This window comes from Vulpes vulpes, chromosome 13, assembly GCF_048418805.1.
Source record: "Vulpes vulpes isolate BD-2025 chromosome 13, VulVul3, whole genome shotgun sequence".
Taxonomy (NCBI): Eukaryota; Metazoa; Chordata; class Mammalia; order Carnivora; family Canidae; genus Vulpes; species Vulpes vulpes.
Window position 1 is genome coordinate 142358800 of NC_132792.1, and position 17826 is coordinate 142376625.

A 17826-nucleotide genomic window follows, 5' to 3' on the forward strand; every position below is an offset into this window, starting at 1 on the left:
TCAGGAGTGGGTACAAAGCAAGTGTGTGTGTGTGTGTGTGCGTGTGTGTATGCACATACATGCCAGTGCCAGATGAAGAGGAAGAGCAGAAAGGAAAGTGAGGTGATATGAGGTGACATAGAGGAAAAGCAGAAAAAAACATTAAACAATACTGTGGGTGCTTTGACAACCGAAAGAAGGTGCTAAAATTAAGTGTAAAACCCCAGAGAAGGGTTGGGAAGACTCTGAAGTTAGTATTTAAGAGCTAGTTCTTTAAAAAAATTTTTTTTAATTTATTAGGGAGAGAGAGAGAGCACATACATGCCAGCACAAGTGGGGGGAAGGGTGGGAAGGGGTGGAGAGGAGGGACAAAAGGAGAAGTAGGCTCCCCACTGAGCATGGAGCCCACTTTGGGAATGGGTCCTAGGACCTGAGATCATGACCTGAGCAGAAGCCAGATGCTTAACCAACTGAGTCACCCGGGCGCCCCAAGAGCTAATTCTATAAATAAAAATAATAAGGTCTATTAAGTATTAGCAGTGGACTAACAATAGTACATTTCCATGCACAGTGTAGATGTGCTTGCCTCATTGCCTGGTTGCCATGAAAAATGTCAAGAGGGTGTGCTATCTAAAACCACATCTCTCAAAATTTTAAGTACAATCATGTGTACTGGAGATTGTATGGTGATTTTAAAATACCAAAAGGAAATTGATCTACAAAGAAACTAAGAACTATTTATTCTATTTTTCATCCATGATACATTTTCCCTCCTCTTGGCTTATCACCTAAAATACTAAACACTCTACTTGTAAAAAAAGAAAAACAAAAACAACCCAAAAAAGCACAAGAATCTTTCAAAACATTGAAACAGTTTGTTTCAAAAACAAACTTTTTGAAATAAAGTACTATTTTCATACAACTTTAAGCTGGAGAGGAAAGCCAGGAAGTAGCTAATTTTCAATATTTAAGAACTGTTAACATTTATTTCAATAGAAAGCACATCTCTGAGGTTAGCGAATGATGAGGTTTGACAAATATGTATCACTCTGTCTGAGGATTATGGGATAGGAGGAAGAAAGCCTGAAAAGACAGTAGTAGGTGTGTATAAATTTTCTACATGTATATCTATATATGCAAATGGGGTTTCTAGAAAGTAAGAATGCCAGATTTGCAAACGAGTAAAATCAGCATAGCTACAGCAAATAGCTAATTTTTAATTCTTGAGTATCAGAATACTGAGATGCTTTTTGACCTATTCAACTGGGCATCTTTCACTTTGATCCTCAATTTCATATTAATCAAATCAGTGTGTGCAATTGAGTATCTTTTAAACCCCATGGAGATTGGAAGTAAAAAAGCACATTTCTGAAAACAAAGTAAAAAACAGAGCAAAGTCACACAAAACACTGAAAAGATTTCTGACAAGTTGATTCCACCTCTATAAATTCAAATGGCTTACAAATGAGGTCACTTTTAATTTTAAGAGGGGAGAAAAGTGCCTTGCGTTTGTATGTATGTTTACTCTAAAGCATGAACAAAGCTCTATAGCTTATGCGAGGTTTCCATGGCAGAAACTAGGCATGAATTCAAAAGTCTCTTGAGTCCCAGGTCTAGGGGAGCTATGTTTTTGGACGGGGAGCAGTAGCAGGATGTAGTCCACAAGCCAGGGAAGTGGACAAGATTCAGGGCTAAGTAGAATCATGGTACTGTGGTCTGTGGAGCAGCTGCCACCTACCCCTGAATCCAATGCTCTCAACAATGGCGACTTTTGCTTTCTACTCCACAATGACCAGAATACCAAAAGCTACTATTTATTGAGCTCTTACAAACTGTGCCAAATATCTTACACACATTATCTAACCACCTTCGCAATGCCCCTAGGAGGAAAGTTTTACAACAATTAAACCATTTAATCCTTTTTTTAAAAAAAAAAGATTTTATTTATTTATATGAGAGAGAGAGCATGCAAGAGAGAATGGCAGAGAGAGAGAAGCAGAAGCAGGATCTGCACTGAGCATGGAGCCTAAGGCAGGGCTGGATCCTAGAATTGTGACCTGAGCCAAAGGCAGATGCTTAACCACTTAACCAACTGAGCCACCCAGGTGTCCCAACCATTTCATCTTCTTTTTTTTTTAAAGATAGATTTATTTATTTATTTATTTATTTATTTATTATAGACGTAGAGAGAGAGAGAGAGGCAGAGACACAGGCAGAGGGAGAAGCAGGCTCCATGCAGGGAGCCCGACGTGGGACTCGATCCAGGGTCTCCAGGATTGCACCCTGGGCCAAACGCAGGCGCTAAACCACTGAGCCACCCAGGGATCCCCCAGCATTTCATCTTCTAAAAAATTCTGGGAGGCAGTTACTTTTCTTATTCTCATTTTACAAATGAGGAAAGTAAGGCACAACAAAATCCAGCAATTTGCTAAGGTAACATGGCAAGAAAGTAGCAGAGATGGCTCAGAGCCACTGTTCTTGGCCACCATGTTAGGTCAGCAGCGTTCAAATGTGGAATGGTACAGCCTTAAATCTCTGTGACCTGACTAAAATACAAAGTAGAGACTGTGTTGGTGATGCAAGAGTGGGGATTTAGGAGAGAGGCCAAGGACAAGATGCGCTTGCTTGGAAAAAGTCGTGTAACTTGGCTTTGTTTCTGGTACATGGAAGCAAATGGAAAATGGCGACAGAATGAGACACCCACCACAGAGTGAGCTGAACATTAAATGTGATGTAGGAGCAAAATCTCTTGTCTTAGAGAGCTGGTGCAGGTGTCATGGACAGAAGTGAGAGAATAATCTGAAGCTGAAGTGATTTTTAAGATCTTGAGTCACGACTGAGAGGTGGAAAAAGCCCCGGGGACATCTTTAGCAGAAGCGAATTGTCTGTATTTCCCATTCTCTTTCTTGGAATCTGGGTACGTCAGACAGCCAAGCCCGAAGCCAGCTCACAACATTCACTATGTTCTTCATGAAATTGCCTTTCAATGGCCTTAAAGTCCCTACGTGTGAATGTAGAATACGTACTGTCTGCATTTAATATTTGTAAGATCGGTTTCTCAAGAAGTGTTCTGTGAATTCCACCCACTATCAAATAGTAGGAAAAGCAATTTGATGAATGATGGAATCACTACTGTCAAATTCCACACTTGAGTTTTAAGAGGAATTAGATCTGTTGTATTAAAGAATTCAAGTCATTTAGAGGCAACTGCTCCTGTATGGTCAGTGTCACACAGGAGTGTCACACAGCTGCCTGCAGCCTCCTGAGACTATTTCCCAGCTGTAATATTGAAGTGGAGACCCTCCCTTGTGTTTGTGAATCCATATGATTCTAACCAGGGCTCCTACCACTCCCTAAGTCCTGGTCCATCCAGGGAAGAAAGTAAAGAGAACACCAGGTGAGCATACATATTTACATAAGCTACAAGGTTGTACAAACAAACTCTTAACTGGCGAAAGGGCATTTTACACATGGCTCTTCTTTCTAACCATTTCTTTTGACAACTCTTTCTTTATTTTGTTGATTCAAGTGCAATGAACACAGTGTCACATTAGTTTCAGGTACACATTTTAATGATTCAACAATTCCATACATTACTCCATGCTCATTGAGATTAAGTGTGCTCCTCTTAGTCCCTTTTACCTATTTTATCAATCCCCCCACCCACTCTCCCTGTGGTAACCACCAGTTTGTTCTCTATATTTCAGAATCTGTTTTTTGGGGGATCCCTGGGTGGCTCAGCAGTTTGGCGCCTGCCTTAGGCCCGGGGTGTGATCCTGCAGTTCCGGGATCAAGTCCCACATTGGGCTCCCTGCACGGAGCCTGCTTCTCCCTCTGCCTGTGTCTCTGCCTCCCTCTCTCTGTGTCTCTCATGAATAAATAAATAAAATCTTTTTTTTTTTTTTTAAGATTTATTTATTTTATTCAGTGAGAGAGAGAGAGACTGAGAGGGAGAGACACAGGCAGAGGGAGAAGCAGGCTCCGTGCAGGGAGCCTGACATGGGACTCGATCCCAGGTCCCAGGATCACACCCCGGGCTGCAGGCGGCGCCAAACCGCTGCGCCACTGGGGCTGCCCAATAAATAAAATCTTAAAAAAAAAAAAGAATCTGTTTTTTGGTCTCCTTTTTTCCTTGTTTTGTCTCTTAAATTTCACAAATCATATGGTATTTGTCTTTCTCTGACTGGTTTCATTTAGCATTATACCCTCTGGTTCCATCCATGTTGTTGCAAATGGCAAGATTTCATTCTTTTTATGACTGAGTAATATTCCATTATATACATATTTGTTATTTCTTATCCTTTTAGGGTCTAGCCATTCTGACAGGTATAAGGTGATATCTTATTGTGGCTTTGGTTTGCATTTCCTGATGATTAGTGATGTGGAGCACCTCTTCCTTTACCTGTTGGCCATCTGTATGTCATTTTTGGGAAAATGTCTATTCATGTCCTCTGCTCATTTTTAAATGGATTATTTGGTGTTGAATTGTAGAAGTTCTTTACATAGTTTGGGTGTTAACCCCTTATCAGATACATCAGTTACAAATGTTTATCCCACTCACTGGATTGTCTTTTGTTTTGCTGCTGGCCTCCTTTGCTGTGCAAAAGCTTTTTATTTTGGTGTAGTGATTTCTTACCATCTTTAATGGGCTTTTTACACATCTGAAATCTTTTCCATATTGTTTAAAAGTCCTCTCCTTCTCTTTATTGCTTTCCACCAGTGTTTTTCCCCTTGTATAACACACCAAGGTTTTTCTTAATTCCTATAAACTTTTTTTATCACTAAGTGAATAGGTTCTAAAATAACATATATAGGTTTTAAAATAATGAATGTAAATTTTTCCTACTGTTCATAACTGGCCAATTAGCTAAGAATTTGATTATTTCCATCATGGAGTTAAAATGGAATCTCTTTTGAAATGCACTTTATGAATATATTTTTCTTTCACTTCCGTGGGTTCCATCTTACATAATGATAAGTTGCAATGCTTTTTAGGTCACACATGCTTCTCTCCTTACAGTTTTGCAGAGATTAGTGACAAATGAACTCAACTATTGGCTAGAAATTGAATTTCAGTAAAGGAGGAAAAAAATGCTTATTATTTAGCCAGTCAACAAAAATATGTTTTGTGTTCTCATCAGATGTTTTTCAAATGTCGTGTTAACTTGAAAACAAATAAATAATCTAAAGTAGGGGACAGAAAATGCTAAACATTAAAAGCCAGACCTCCTTCTTGAGAACATTGTTTAATGATAGTTACTAGTCTATTTTTGACTTCTTATAAAGACTTGGAACACCAGGAAGATAAAGGAAACTGAGTTACTGCCAAAAATCCACTACAAATAATTGACTTGACTACATTTCAATAAAACTGAAGGTCATTGGCTATTTTTCTTTTTTTAGATTTATTTATTTGAGAGATAAAACAGAGAGTGCCTGAGTAGGGGAAGGGGTTAAGGGAGAGGGACAAGCTGACCCTGCTGAATGAGAAGCCCCATGTGGGGCCACTGGAGGGAGGGTGGTCACCCAAGGTAGGCCTACCTATGCCGCCTGACCAGAGCCAACATGGGCTCCCCATGTGACTTGATCCCAGGACCCTAAGATCATGACCTGAGCTAAAGTCAGGCACTTAACCAACTGAGCCACCCAGTTGCCCCTGTTTTTCTATTTTATTTGTTCCTAGTTTTCAAATACTGAATAGTTGGTATTGACTTTTAGCTTGTCATTTTCTCTATGCTAGAGCCAAGAACAATTCACAGGTATTATTTATTTAGCTAACTTCATCCGTAAAGCTGCCAAAGAGGATCCAGGATGGAACAGATATAGGGTTGCAAGTCCATAAAAAGAATAAAATTAAATGTTGTACAGAAATGACCTTATGTGTTTTCACAGCCTCTATATAAGTAGATAAAAGGACCAAATTAGTCCTCATTTTGTAGATAAGGAAAATGAAGGAATAAGGAAACAAGTATATTCAACATTATTTAAGCATCTAAAACAGGAGAGGCACAGTGCTGAATTTTGGAATATACATGTAATTAAGCTGAAGTGTATACCCTCCAAGCAGTCATAATCTAATGGACATGGCTGGCTGAAAAACACAATCATAAACAGAATACAATGAAAGAACAGAGGAGGGAATGACTTCTAGTGGCTGGAAGGTTTTGAAAGGATTCTGTGGAGCTGGAATCTGAGCAATGATTTAATGGGTAGAGTGTTCTACAGACAAAGATGGTGGGATAGCAGACATAAGAGCAAAGGCATAGAAAGGTACAACTCGTCGATTTGTTAGTTATTGCATGAATCTGAGGGCAGGGCAGGTGTAGACAGGAGATGACATGTTTAGAGGGTCTGTAGATGTCCTTAATGCCAACTCTGGTAGCAATGTGGTGTAAAGTAGGGTGGCAGGGAGATAATTAGGAGACAATTGCAATGGTTCAGGAAAGAGGTAATAAGGCTTCAACTGAGAAGTAGGAGTGACAGCAGGTAGTGATGGCAGAAGTAAAATCTATATAATTTGGCAACTGAGTAGGCGTGGACCATGAAGGAGGAGGAGTTGAAGATGATTCCTACGCATTAATTTGAACCAGAAAACAGGGACGCCTTGGTGGCTCAGCAGTTGGGCATCTGCCTTCAGGTCAGGGTGTGATCCCGGAGAGCGGAGATCGAGTCCCACATCCGGCTCCCTGCATGGAGTCTGCTTCTGCCTCTGCCTGTGTCTCTGCCTCTCTCTGTCTCTGTGTCTCTCATGAATAAATAAAATCTTAAAAAAAAAAAAAAGAACCAGTGAACATATTACATTTGAGCTACCTTTGGCCAGATAAGGGAATTTCTATTGGGAAGGGAGAAAGTGGGACTAGAGATCAGGACAGATATGGATTTAGACATCAACCACAGGCACGTAGTGGCTAAATCCGTATGAGTGGAAGAAATCACCAAAGAATAGTGTACAAAGAGAAGAAAAAAGTCAACAAGAAAAACCTTAAAATGCAGAGAACACCAGCGTTTTAAGAAAGTGTAGACAGGGGGAGTGAAGGAAGAGTCATTGGTGTCACATGAACGGTCTTGTCTGAGACAAAGCAGATGATGCAAGGTGATAAAAATCAAGGAAGAAGAGTTTCCAGAAATAGAGCTGAATGATGCTGAAGGGATCAGTAGGCGATTTCCTGTGGTCACAGAGATCACATCCGCACCCAGAGATCACCAACCTACTGAATTATCACACACACACACACACAATGTGTTTTTTTTTTTTTTCAAGAGGAAACCTTACTCTTCATTTTACCAATAATTAATGTGGGACTCAGTAATCAAAATCAATTGCAAGTTCCAATTTCCTTTATTAAGTTTTCTTTGCAACTCCTTCTACTCTCCTTACGTTGGACTTTTAAGAGAAGTCTTACGTGTCCTTTTTTTCTTTTTTTTTTAACTTACTTATTCATGAGATACACAGAAAGAGAGAGAGGCAGAGACACAGGCATAGGGAGAAGCAGGCTCCATGCAGGGAGCCCGATGTGGGACTCGATCCCGGGTCGCCAGGGTCACGCCCTGGGCCAAAGGCAGGCGCTAAACCGGTGAGCCACCCAGGGATCCCCGTACGTGTCCTCTTTAATCCTTGTGGATGCGGCTACATGCAGGGATTCCTGAGTCAGAGAGAGGGGCTGGACATCTAACCCAGCAGGGTGCCGAGGACTTGCTACCTAACCTCTTCGGCCTCGGTTTCCTCATTTGCAAAACGGGAACGGCGGTCCTTAACTTCTTAAGAGTCGAGAAGCGTGCCTGAGATGAACGCAAGTAAAACTCTCAGCACATTGCGTCAAAGGTCAAAGGCATTTTTGCCGTTACCGTTTTTTGCAATCTCCCCGAGGGTAGAAAAGTATCCCAACGCCAGTCCCTAAGGCGTGTGGCACGGAGCTAGGGACGTGTGAGCCCTCGGAGAAGCGTCAGGGCGGGAAGAGGGACGCACAGCTGTTGACAGGCTCCCCGGGACGCTGCAGCTGACAGCCCCGGAGGAAGCACCGGCTCCAAGGCGCCGCGGGAAGCGGGATCCCAGGCACCGCCCCGGCCCCTCGGAGGACCACACGTCCCAGGGTGCAGCGCGTCCCCCCCGGGTGGAAATTCAGCCCGGCGGGGTCGGGTGGCCCGCCCGCCGGGGGGGGGGGGGTAGCAGTGCACGCTGGGACTTGTAGTCTTCGCGTCGCAAGCTCGCGGGTCGGAGGAGGGCCGAAGCCGGAGGCCCCGCCCCAGTCCCGCCTTTTGTCCACGTCTCCCTTCTCCCCGCCAATGCCCTCTCCTTCCCCCGGAGCCCGCCCCTCTCCCGTCACGTCCCCATTGGTCTGGAGCCTCCGGGCCTCGGGCCCTACCCGGAAGTAGCGTTGGGGGAGGCGGTTTCCTAGACTACGACACCGGAAAGCTGGGGGAGGTGCTCCGGGCCGCCGAGGGCGGAGGGCGGTGGCAGCGCTGGCGCTGGGGACCGAGGGCTCGGTGGTTTCGGGAAGCAGATCGGCGACGGCTGCCGCTCGCGTAGCTCCGCATCCCGCCCTCGGCACGGCTCGCAGCCCCCTTGCCACCGGCGTCCGGCGATGTGTCCCCCCGGCCGGGCGTAGCCGCTGCGCGTGCGCGCAACCGCGGGGCCATGAGCGAAGCCGGCGGCGGCCGGGGCTGTGGGTCCTCGGTCCCCCAGCGAGCGCCATGGAGCCTGGTGGCGGCGGCGGCCGCGCTCTGCCTGGTGGCGGCCACGTCCGTGCGGACGGCGGGGGCCGCGCCCATGAGTAGGGAGGAGAGACAGAAGCTTGGGTAAGGGTGCCGGGCGGCCGGGGGTGGGTTTCCTCAGGAGGCGGACGGCGGGCGAGGCGCCTGTCAGCGCCACCCGGGCGCGCGGCGGCTGGACCCTGGCGGGGGGCGGGGGGCCGGGGGCCGGGGGGGGCGGCGCCGCAGGGCCACCTCGAGGGGCCGCCGGCATGTCCCTGGGCCGCCGGCGACGTGTGCCGGCTGCCGGGGGCCGTCCGCCGCGGGTCGGCGCAGCTGCCGCGTCAGTGGCCCGCGAGGGGGGCTCCGGCCCGTGCGGCTCCGTGCCGGGGTCCCGCGCCCGCCTTCAGCCGGAGACACGGCCCGAGTTGGCGCACAGGCGAGCTCCCCGCTGGGCAGGCGTCGCCGAGATCTCGCAGCAGTTAAGGAAATGCGCTTTACACCTGTTACGGGCAGAGGGGGCGTTCGTTGGAATTGGAACTTTACACGTTTACCGGGTCTCGGCGGCGCAGAGCGGTATTTAAAGGTATTATTCAGACGCCTCAGCGGGGCGCACCTGCTTACTCAAAGTAGGTTTCTCGCTTTCGAAAGTGGTCATGAAATTACCAGTTTATATATATTTACAGCGCTGAAGCGGGAGTTGCGTATCCCTAATACCCGCTGGGGTCCCACAAATCAGAAAATAAGCCCGAGAAGTAGTAAGAAAATAAAGAGCGTGAAGAGTTAATTCGCACAAGAGGAAATGCAAATGGTCAATAAACATGAAAAGTTACTCAACCTCTTAAGTGTAAGAGATGTAGATTAAAACAATGAGATCGCTGGGTTTTTTGGATTTTTTTTTTTTTTTTTTTTTTTTTTTTTTTTTGCCATCAGATTAGTAAATACAGGGGTCCCTGGCTAGTTCAGTAGACCTGTGGCTCTTGGTCTCCAGGTTGTAAGTTTGAGCCGCACGTTGGGTGTAGAAATAACTTAGAAAAATTAAATCTTAAAAAAAAAAAAGATTAATAAGTACAAAACAGAGTACTGACTAGTTGAACTGTGAGAAGAGACTTGGTGGGAGTGTGAATTGCTGCGAGTTACAGTATCCCCTAAAATTTAAATTGTATGTACTCTCGGGGAACCAATCCTACAGAAATAAAAGCGCTATTGATGTAGAGATAGATGTACAAAGATGTACGTTTTGAAAGAATGGAACTGTTCTTTGGAGCATCTGTATTATGGAATAACATTCAAACATTAGGGAGGATGTAGATAACTGGAAGGACATCCAGGATATATTTCTAAGACAAAAAAAAAAAATTCGAGTTGTAGAATAGTATGTATAGTGCCATCCCATGTTCTTTTAAAAGCAGAAAAGAAATTGTCTAAGCTTAGAAAAACGTGGAAAGATGATTACCCCCTGGGGTTAAGATGGAGGTGAGATGGGACCATCAGGTTTTGTTTTATGTACTTACTTTTTGTTTAAATCACTGCAAGAGTATTGTGTTTTTCAAATAAGGTAACAATAAAAGATGCCTGATGGAAAGAAATCAGCTACCAAAGCAAAATCATCAGTAAACTCTTAAGTATCTTACGGTTTTCTTTCTTTATGAATTTAATGTGTCCTTGATAACTGTTTTAATGAATGCCCTGATCTGTGCCAGATACTTTACATATGTTACCTCTGTAATCCTCCCTGTTAATGAGGTGGAAGTGATCCCCATTGTGCAGGTGAGGAAATTGAGACTCAAGGTCAACTTGTTCAAACTCAGAGCTAGTAAATGGTGGTACCAGTATTCAAAACCTAGGTCTGTATGGACTTCCCGAGCAGAAGTTCTCTCCACTGTGTTGCACTTCTTAAAACTCGAAAGAGAAGCTTCAAATCTGTAAAGGAAAGAAAGTATGGTGACTACCACTCCCCTTTCTTTTTTTTAATTAGACATTTTTATTTGAAGAAAAGTCATTAGTCATTTTTGACCAAAATTAATTTTTAACTGGAAAAGTTCAACCAAAGTGTCTTGAAATTTCAGCTCAAATTTTGAGAGGAAGAGTCTGAAACTATAAACCACAAACACAATTGTTTTACTGCTTTCCCCTTTGGAAATTTTCAGGAAACTGAACTTTGATTCATTAGGTTTACCTGTACATTTTTTTTAAAAGCCCAAATAATGATTTATGATAAAAAGCCTAAAATACCTCATCCCCTTTTCCTATTCCCCATACCAAACAGATGATAAAGACTGGAATTATCACAAGTTGTAAGCAGTTACTCAATTGCTTGCAGTTTGTAGTTTATGGAATTTTTTTACTTGTTCATATGTAGACTTACCCTTCCTGGGATACATTGTGTTTTGCTTTTGTGGTTTAAATGTTACAGCAGTTGTTAATGTTATCTTTTCATTAAAAAAAAGAAGTATAAAGCAATCCAATTTCTGTAGCACATTGACAGGCAATGTGGTTTTAGAAAAAGCTGACTTAAAAAATTAGTTTTAATCAAAAAGGCAATTTTTGAACTATGGATCTGAGTTCCAATACATTTTTTTATAAGATTTTATTTATTTATTTATGACAGACACACACAGAGAGACAGAGAGAGAGAGAGAGAGGCAGAGACACAGGCAGAGGGAGAAGCAGGCTCCATGCAGGGAGCCCGATGTGGGACTCAGTTCCAGGTCTCCAGGATCATAACCCGGGCTGGAGGCGGCACCAAACCTCTGGGGCATCGGGGCTGCCCCCAATACATTTTTATTCACTTGTTGAATAGCTATAAAACCTTCATAAAGACATTTTTTTTCTGTTTAATAGAGTAAGGTGCCATTCTGTATTTAAATACTTTGTGAGGACTTACATGTTTAAGTAGGAGAGAGAGTACTCAACTGGATATTAACTATCTTCACTTTGAAGTATGTGTTGTGAAATTTGATGATCATGTGCTGCAAAAATGTAAGGATTGGAAAGTCATATGTCCTCATATGCAATTGTGATTTATTCTTAATCCTGAAAATTGAATGCTTACAAAATTTGGGTTAACAAGTTAAAGCTTTTGTTGTCTGTAACGCACATATCTAGGCACTGCCATTACCAGCTAAAGGAATTTCTATTTCTTGGCAATAATCTTGTATTGATTACATATCCGTGGAAGGAAAAGAATAATTTCCCTATTTCATTTGTTGATAATGGTTTAAAAGAAAATTTAAACATTGTTTTTGATTGTTCATTAGCTAATTTGAGAGATCTTTATCATCTGCAATGTAATAAATATGTAGAAGAATTCTTTAAGATACTCCATAGTTTTCTGAGATAACCTGTCCATTTTCTATCATATATGCACACACATAAGAATTAAGGTTTTTAGCATAACGATAAATCTCTTTTTTTAAAGATTGAGTTTTAAAATGATTCATAAAAATAAAATAAAATGATTATTCATAAAAAGTTTTTCAAGATTTCATTTCTTTAGTTTATAAGTTTGAATGTACTTATTTTGCTGGTCTTTATAGCCAGGGTCTGGAAATTAGTTCTTTTTCTGTTTGGTAGCTTTATTATTACCGGTATTTCATCGTCTATGATTACAGTTTTTAAAATGACAATTGCAGTATGACAGGAAGTAAAATAAAATTATACCAACCATTTTCTCTAACACTTTCTTCAATTCTTGCTATTAGTGACCGGAACTTTGGGAACAATAGTAAGTGTTAATAGAAGACTATTGAACTATTTTTCCCTTGCTAATTATTCAGATATTTGGTTTTGTCTAACCATAACATTAACTTTGTAGTTTTTTGTGTAGTCCTCAAACCCCCAAACTTGAGAGTGTTTAACTGAAAGACCAATTCGTTGGTCCAGAAAGTACAGATTTTGACTTGGTAAGTCTGGTGTGGGGATCAGAAATCTCCATTTTAAACAGTCATCTTGGGTATTTTAAGAAACAGAGATAGGCAAAACACACAAATCTCTTTTTGAGGTTATTTTTCTCACTTTAGAGTTGAGTATTATTTATTTGGCTTTTGATGGTTTTTTAAAGGAGAAAAGAGTACATCATAAAATCATAAAATTTTATCTTTTGAAAGTGTGAGCAAATATATATCAATAGATATGTATTAAACTAGGCATTAGTGATTTTATTTAAAATGAAAGGTAGAAGCTTTCCTTACATAACCACCCTTCTATAGAATATATAGATATATACATATATATAGTGTAAGCAATAAACAATAACAGTAATTATTACTTCTCTTGGGAGTCTCCAGGTATAGTCTTCCTTTTAAGACAGATATGTTAAATAATTTTGTTAAGAGGTAATTATTTTTCAGCATCAGATTTCCTTCTCTCTGCATGGTGTGCATCATTTGTCAGTTTTCTTGGGCAGCATAAGGTGAATTTTACATAAATTGCTAGGAAGAGTAAAAATTTGGCCCAGCTCTATATGATTCATGAAAGCTTGTCTACTAACACTTGTGTATTTCTTGACTCTGTTTATGTCTTTTTCTAACTAATTTTTTCTTTTTTTTTTTTAAATTGGTGTAAGTTTATGAAGGAGCATTAACTTTTTTAGAAAAACAATAAATAGAATGTACTTAACTTTTTTCCATTTCTGCTCTTTTAAAATTAGGAATCAAGTACTGGAAATGTTTGATCATGCTTATGGTAACTATATGGTAAGTAGAAGACTTATCTTCACATACCCTTTATGTGAGTGGATTATTACATAAGCACAGTCAGCTGCAGATTCTGAAACCTCAATTAATAGCACTTTTTTTTTTTAAAGGAAGTTTTTGAGAAAATAGTACAAGTGTAAACAGAGTGTAAACCTCAATTAATAGCACTTTTTTTTTTAAAGGAAGTTTTTGAGAAAATAGTACAAGTGTAAACAGAGTGTTCCTTGTAATTGATTCTTAGAGGAGTTTATTGGATAGCTGAGAAATTGAATTAGATTATGAAACTTTGTATTTAAGTAGTTTCCTTTGATGCTATCAGCAATGTGAGTGGCTTTTATGGCTAGATATTATGGATGTACACGAATAAGATGTTGTCTCCAGCCTTCGGGGAAATTATTCTCTTAATTAAAAAAACTGCTTACAATATTGTTTTATATATTCTATGAAGAAAACCGTTCCTTCAAAGAGACAAAATATGACCTAGTTTCTGTCCAAGTTATGTCCTCATAGTGGGCTTTGATTTGAATATATTCTGCTTTCTAGATACACAATCTGTATTGTTTTAAAATGTCTTGGTGTTCACTTGGAATGAAATAGCAGCTTCGGTTTTGCAAGATGAAAAAGTTATGGGGGGAAAAAACGTTAGGGAGATCTCTTGCTCATCAGCAAACATACTTAATGCTGCTGGACTTAAAAATGGTAAATTTCTATTACATGTTTTTTTTACCAGTTAGAAATTTTGTCCCCCCGTAGTACAGGGAGCCACTTGGGGGATGCTAAGGCTGGGAAGTTGTAGCTGCCTCCGATTTCTCTCTGCCTCATGCCCCTTAATAAAATGATCTTAGACTCCAGGAAAGAAATGTTTAGTTTCTGAAAAGATGAACTAGCAGGCAAATTTTAGAGTTCAAAGAAAATTGTCTGTGTAAATTTGTGTACTTTTGAAAAGAGTAATCAAATTGTTCTGAGAATTCTTATGAATTTTAAAATGTTTTTACATTTTTTACATTTTAAAATATGTCAGATTTTCTTTTATGATGAAAGCCTATAAAATATAGTTGGAAAATTGTGTCAGAGAACTAACTTTGATTCTGCTTTAAGTATATTTCAACTGGTTCTGTGAATCCATTTTTCGTTATATATTACACAAATATCTTCATTTATTAACATCATTATAAACATATAAGTACATACACACTTTGTATTTTGTATTTTTTTAAAGATTTTTAGTATATGTGCTGCTGAAGGGAGCACTGTTTTTTTTAAGATTTTTAAAAAATGTATTTATTTGACACAGAACAGAGCAAATGAGAGAGAACACCAGTCAGGAGGGAGGGGTAAAGGGAGAGGGAGAAGTAGACTCCCCTCTGAGCAGGGAGCCTAACTATGTGGGACTCCATCCCAGGATCCAGAGATTGTGACCTGAGCTGTAGGCAGACACTTAACCTACTGAGCCACCCAGGTGTCCCACATTTTTGTATTGTTTAAACATGTTTTATATTTAATAATTCTTGTTTTTTATATTTTGTATTTCTATGAATCTCTATTGAGTTCTTTTTTTTTTTTTTTAATTATTTATTTATTTATGATAGTCACACACAGAGAGAGAGAGAGAGAGAGGCAGAGACACAGGCGGAGGGAGAAGCAGGCTCCATGCACCGGGAGCCCGATGTGGGATTCGATCCTGGGTCTCCAGGATCGCGCCCTGGGCCAAAGGCAGGCGCCAAACCGCTGCGCCACCCAGGGATCCCATGAATCTCTATTGAGTTCTTAAATGTTTTTAGAAAATAATGGTAATAAAGTTTGGGGTGTTTTGAAAACAGTTTTAAATTCATTTTTTTATTGAAAACAGTTTTAATTCATATTGAAGACAGTTTTAAATTCATTTCTAAGGACCTTGACCATTCCCTTACTAGTTCTTTGAAAATTATTTATCTCTATTTAGTTAATTCCATTTGGGCCAAGCATAATTGAGCAAATCTAGGCTAATAGTTTCGAGGTGGCCAAGTAGATCTATGCTACACCCTCAAGCCTTAGTCATCTTGTAAATACACACTTTTGTTTCCAAAGTTGAATAAAAGGGTATATAACTGGATCAGTTCAGTATATTTCACTGTGAATAGGATCCTCTCTTGTAAAGCACAGTATCTTTAATACTTTTTGGTCTTATCTTGTCTCTTTTTTGGTAAACAGTGGAGAGTTCTATCAATACGCTTTTTCCTATTATGCACTTAGTAAATGGATTTATGACAGAGCAGGTGCTGAGAAAAATTCTCAGAGGACTTCCTAGTCCGGTTCCTATTTATTGGACCCTAAGTGGGAAACTTTTTTCATACTTAACCTACCTATAAGACCGAAAGGAGGAGGATTTCAGCCTCAAAGACTGGGAACTCCTGGAATTAAAGCTCCCCTATATTTTCCCAGTGGATTTACACCCATTTGCAATCCACTGGTAGACGTTCACCTGTTTTACAGTGCAGGTGACGCTTGCACTGTACTTGTGCTATGCTCAGTTTATGTGAAGATTATAACCCAAAATTTAGTCTAGAATTCTCACTTCCCTTTTTTAAGTTCTGAACTAACCTGAAACAGTTCTAAAATATTAAGAAGAGACCAGGCGCTCTGTATTTGTTACTTGAAGTTAGTTCAAAATTTTTTCCAGTTACTATACTCAGAAACTATATTAGATTGCCATACAGCAAAAGTGTTGTATAGGTTTTGGAATTAGATGGGTTTGGGTTTAAATTCTGTTTGAATTTGTTTATTTTAATAGCTTGGACCCTAAATAGATCATTTAACCCCTCTGAGCATTATTTTCTTAATTTGTTTATTTAATAGCTTACCTAAATAGGTCATTTAACCCTTCGAAGCATTATCTTCTTATGTAAAATGGGCATAATTGCAAAGGATTATTGTAGTCTATAAGATTGTTGAGAACAGGGATCGTCTTATTTAATTTTTAATAAATTTGTCCTTTATATGTCTTGTGCCTGAAATCATGCTGTGCACAAATGCTTATTAAATTTTTTTAAAGAGGGGCACCTGGGTGGCTTAGTTGGTTAAGCGTCTCTTGATTTCAGCTCAGGTCATGATCTCAGGGCTGTGAGATAAAGCCTTGCATGAAGCTCTGTGTTGAGCTTGGGGCCTGCTTAAGATTCTCTCTCTCCTCTTCCTCTCCCCCTCCCCCTGCTTGTGTACTCTTTGTTTCTGTTTCTCAAAATAAATAAAATTAAAAAAATATATATATATTTTTAAGACTTTATTTATTTATTCATAGAGACACACAGAGAGAGAGAGAGGTGGAGACACAGGCAGAGGGAGAAGCAGGCTCCCTGCAGGGAGCCTGACATGGGACTGGATCCTGGGTCTCCAGGATCACGCTCTGGACTGAAGGTGGCGCTAAACCGCTGAGCCATCCGTGCTGCCCTAAAATATATTTTTTATAAGAACTGAGTTGAATTCTTGTGAAGATGTAATCAAATAGTGGGGCTTTTTTTGCATTTATTATATCTTTGCCTCTTAAATTCAAAGAAACTATTTAACAAACTTCATTAAGGATACAAGTTTATGGTGAATTTTGAGATCTGTAAATCAGCTGCTTTTGTTGTAGTTGGTTGCCTTTGGCTGCCTACTATGCTGAAATGTAAAATACCTGGCATATGGTGGGCTTTTAATAAATGTTGAAAGCTTTTCATTTCTCACTAGTCCTTCTTAATATTACTCTCCATTCTAGTGTAGATTTAGAGCAATTCCTTTTTTTGTTTTAAGATTTTATTTATTTATTCATGAGAGATACAAAGAGAGAGGCAAGAGACATAGGCAGAGGGAGAAGCAGGCTCCCGATGTGGGACTCCATACGGGGACTCGATCTCTGAACTCCAGGATCACACCCTGAGCCAAAAGCACAGCTCAACCGCTCAGCCATCCAGGCATCCCAATTTAGAGCGATTCCTTTTGACTTCCTTGGAAAACAATGGTATTTTCCAAAGATGACAATATAATATTAAAAGCAAGCAAGAAGTCTGGAAATCGAACAAAACACCCTGAGGCGGCTGTGCCACCTATCAGGCTGAGTTGTAAAGAGAAAGTCACCTAATCTCCCTGAGCCTGTTTCCTCATCTCTCTAAATTGATTTGCCAGCCTCACACTGGTGTTATAAGGATTAAACAAGTTAATATAATTCAAGTGTGTGGAACTAGTGTCCAGCAAATAGGAAGTACTGTATAAGAGTTTACTGTTACTATCACTACTACCATCATTATTCTTTCTCTGCCTGAGATTGAAATTGCCCTCCTAAACTTCATCTAGGCTTTAGCTCAGAATTTGTTCCCCGGATTTATGTAGAACTTCTTCAAAACACATTCTTTTCTGTTCTAGGCATGTACCCTTTGAGTTTTGTTTGTTTGTTTGTTTTTTGTTTTTTTTGATTCTCCAAGTTCTGTAAACGGTGGGCGCTACAACACTG

The 17826-nt window shown here is 40.5% G+C and overlaps 1 protein-coding gene across 4 annotated transcripts in view; it reads left to right on the forward strand.

Moving 5' to 3' along the window:
• Positions 1–8373: 8373 nt before the first annotated feature.
• The window catches only part of EDEM3 (ER degradation enhancing alpha-mannosidase like protein 3), a 70716-nt gene continuing 61263 nt past the window's right edge, over positions 8374–17826 (forward strand). For 2 of the 4 annotated variants that reach the window (XM_026001182.2, XM_026001179.2), the window contains exons 1-2: positions 8374–8775; positions 13319–13364. In XM_026001182.2, coding sequence (XP_025856967.1) covers positions 8615–8775; positions 13319–13364 — 207 coding nt within the window. In that variant the 5' untranslated portion in view covers positions 8374–8614. The remainder of the gene's footprint in view (positions 8776–13318; positions 13365–17826) is intronic. The other 2 variants (XM_026001180.2, XM_026001178.2) reach the window with 1 other exon arrangement.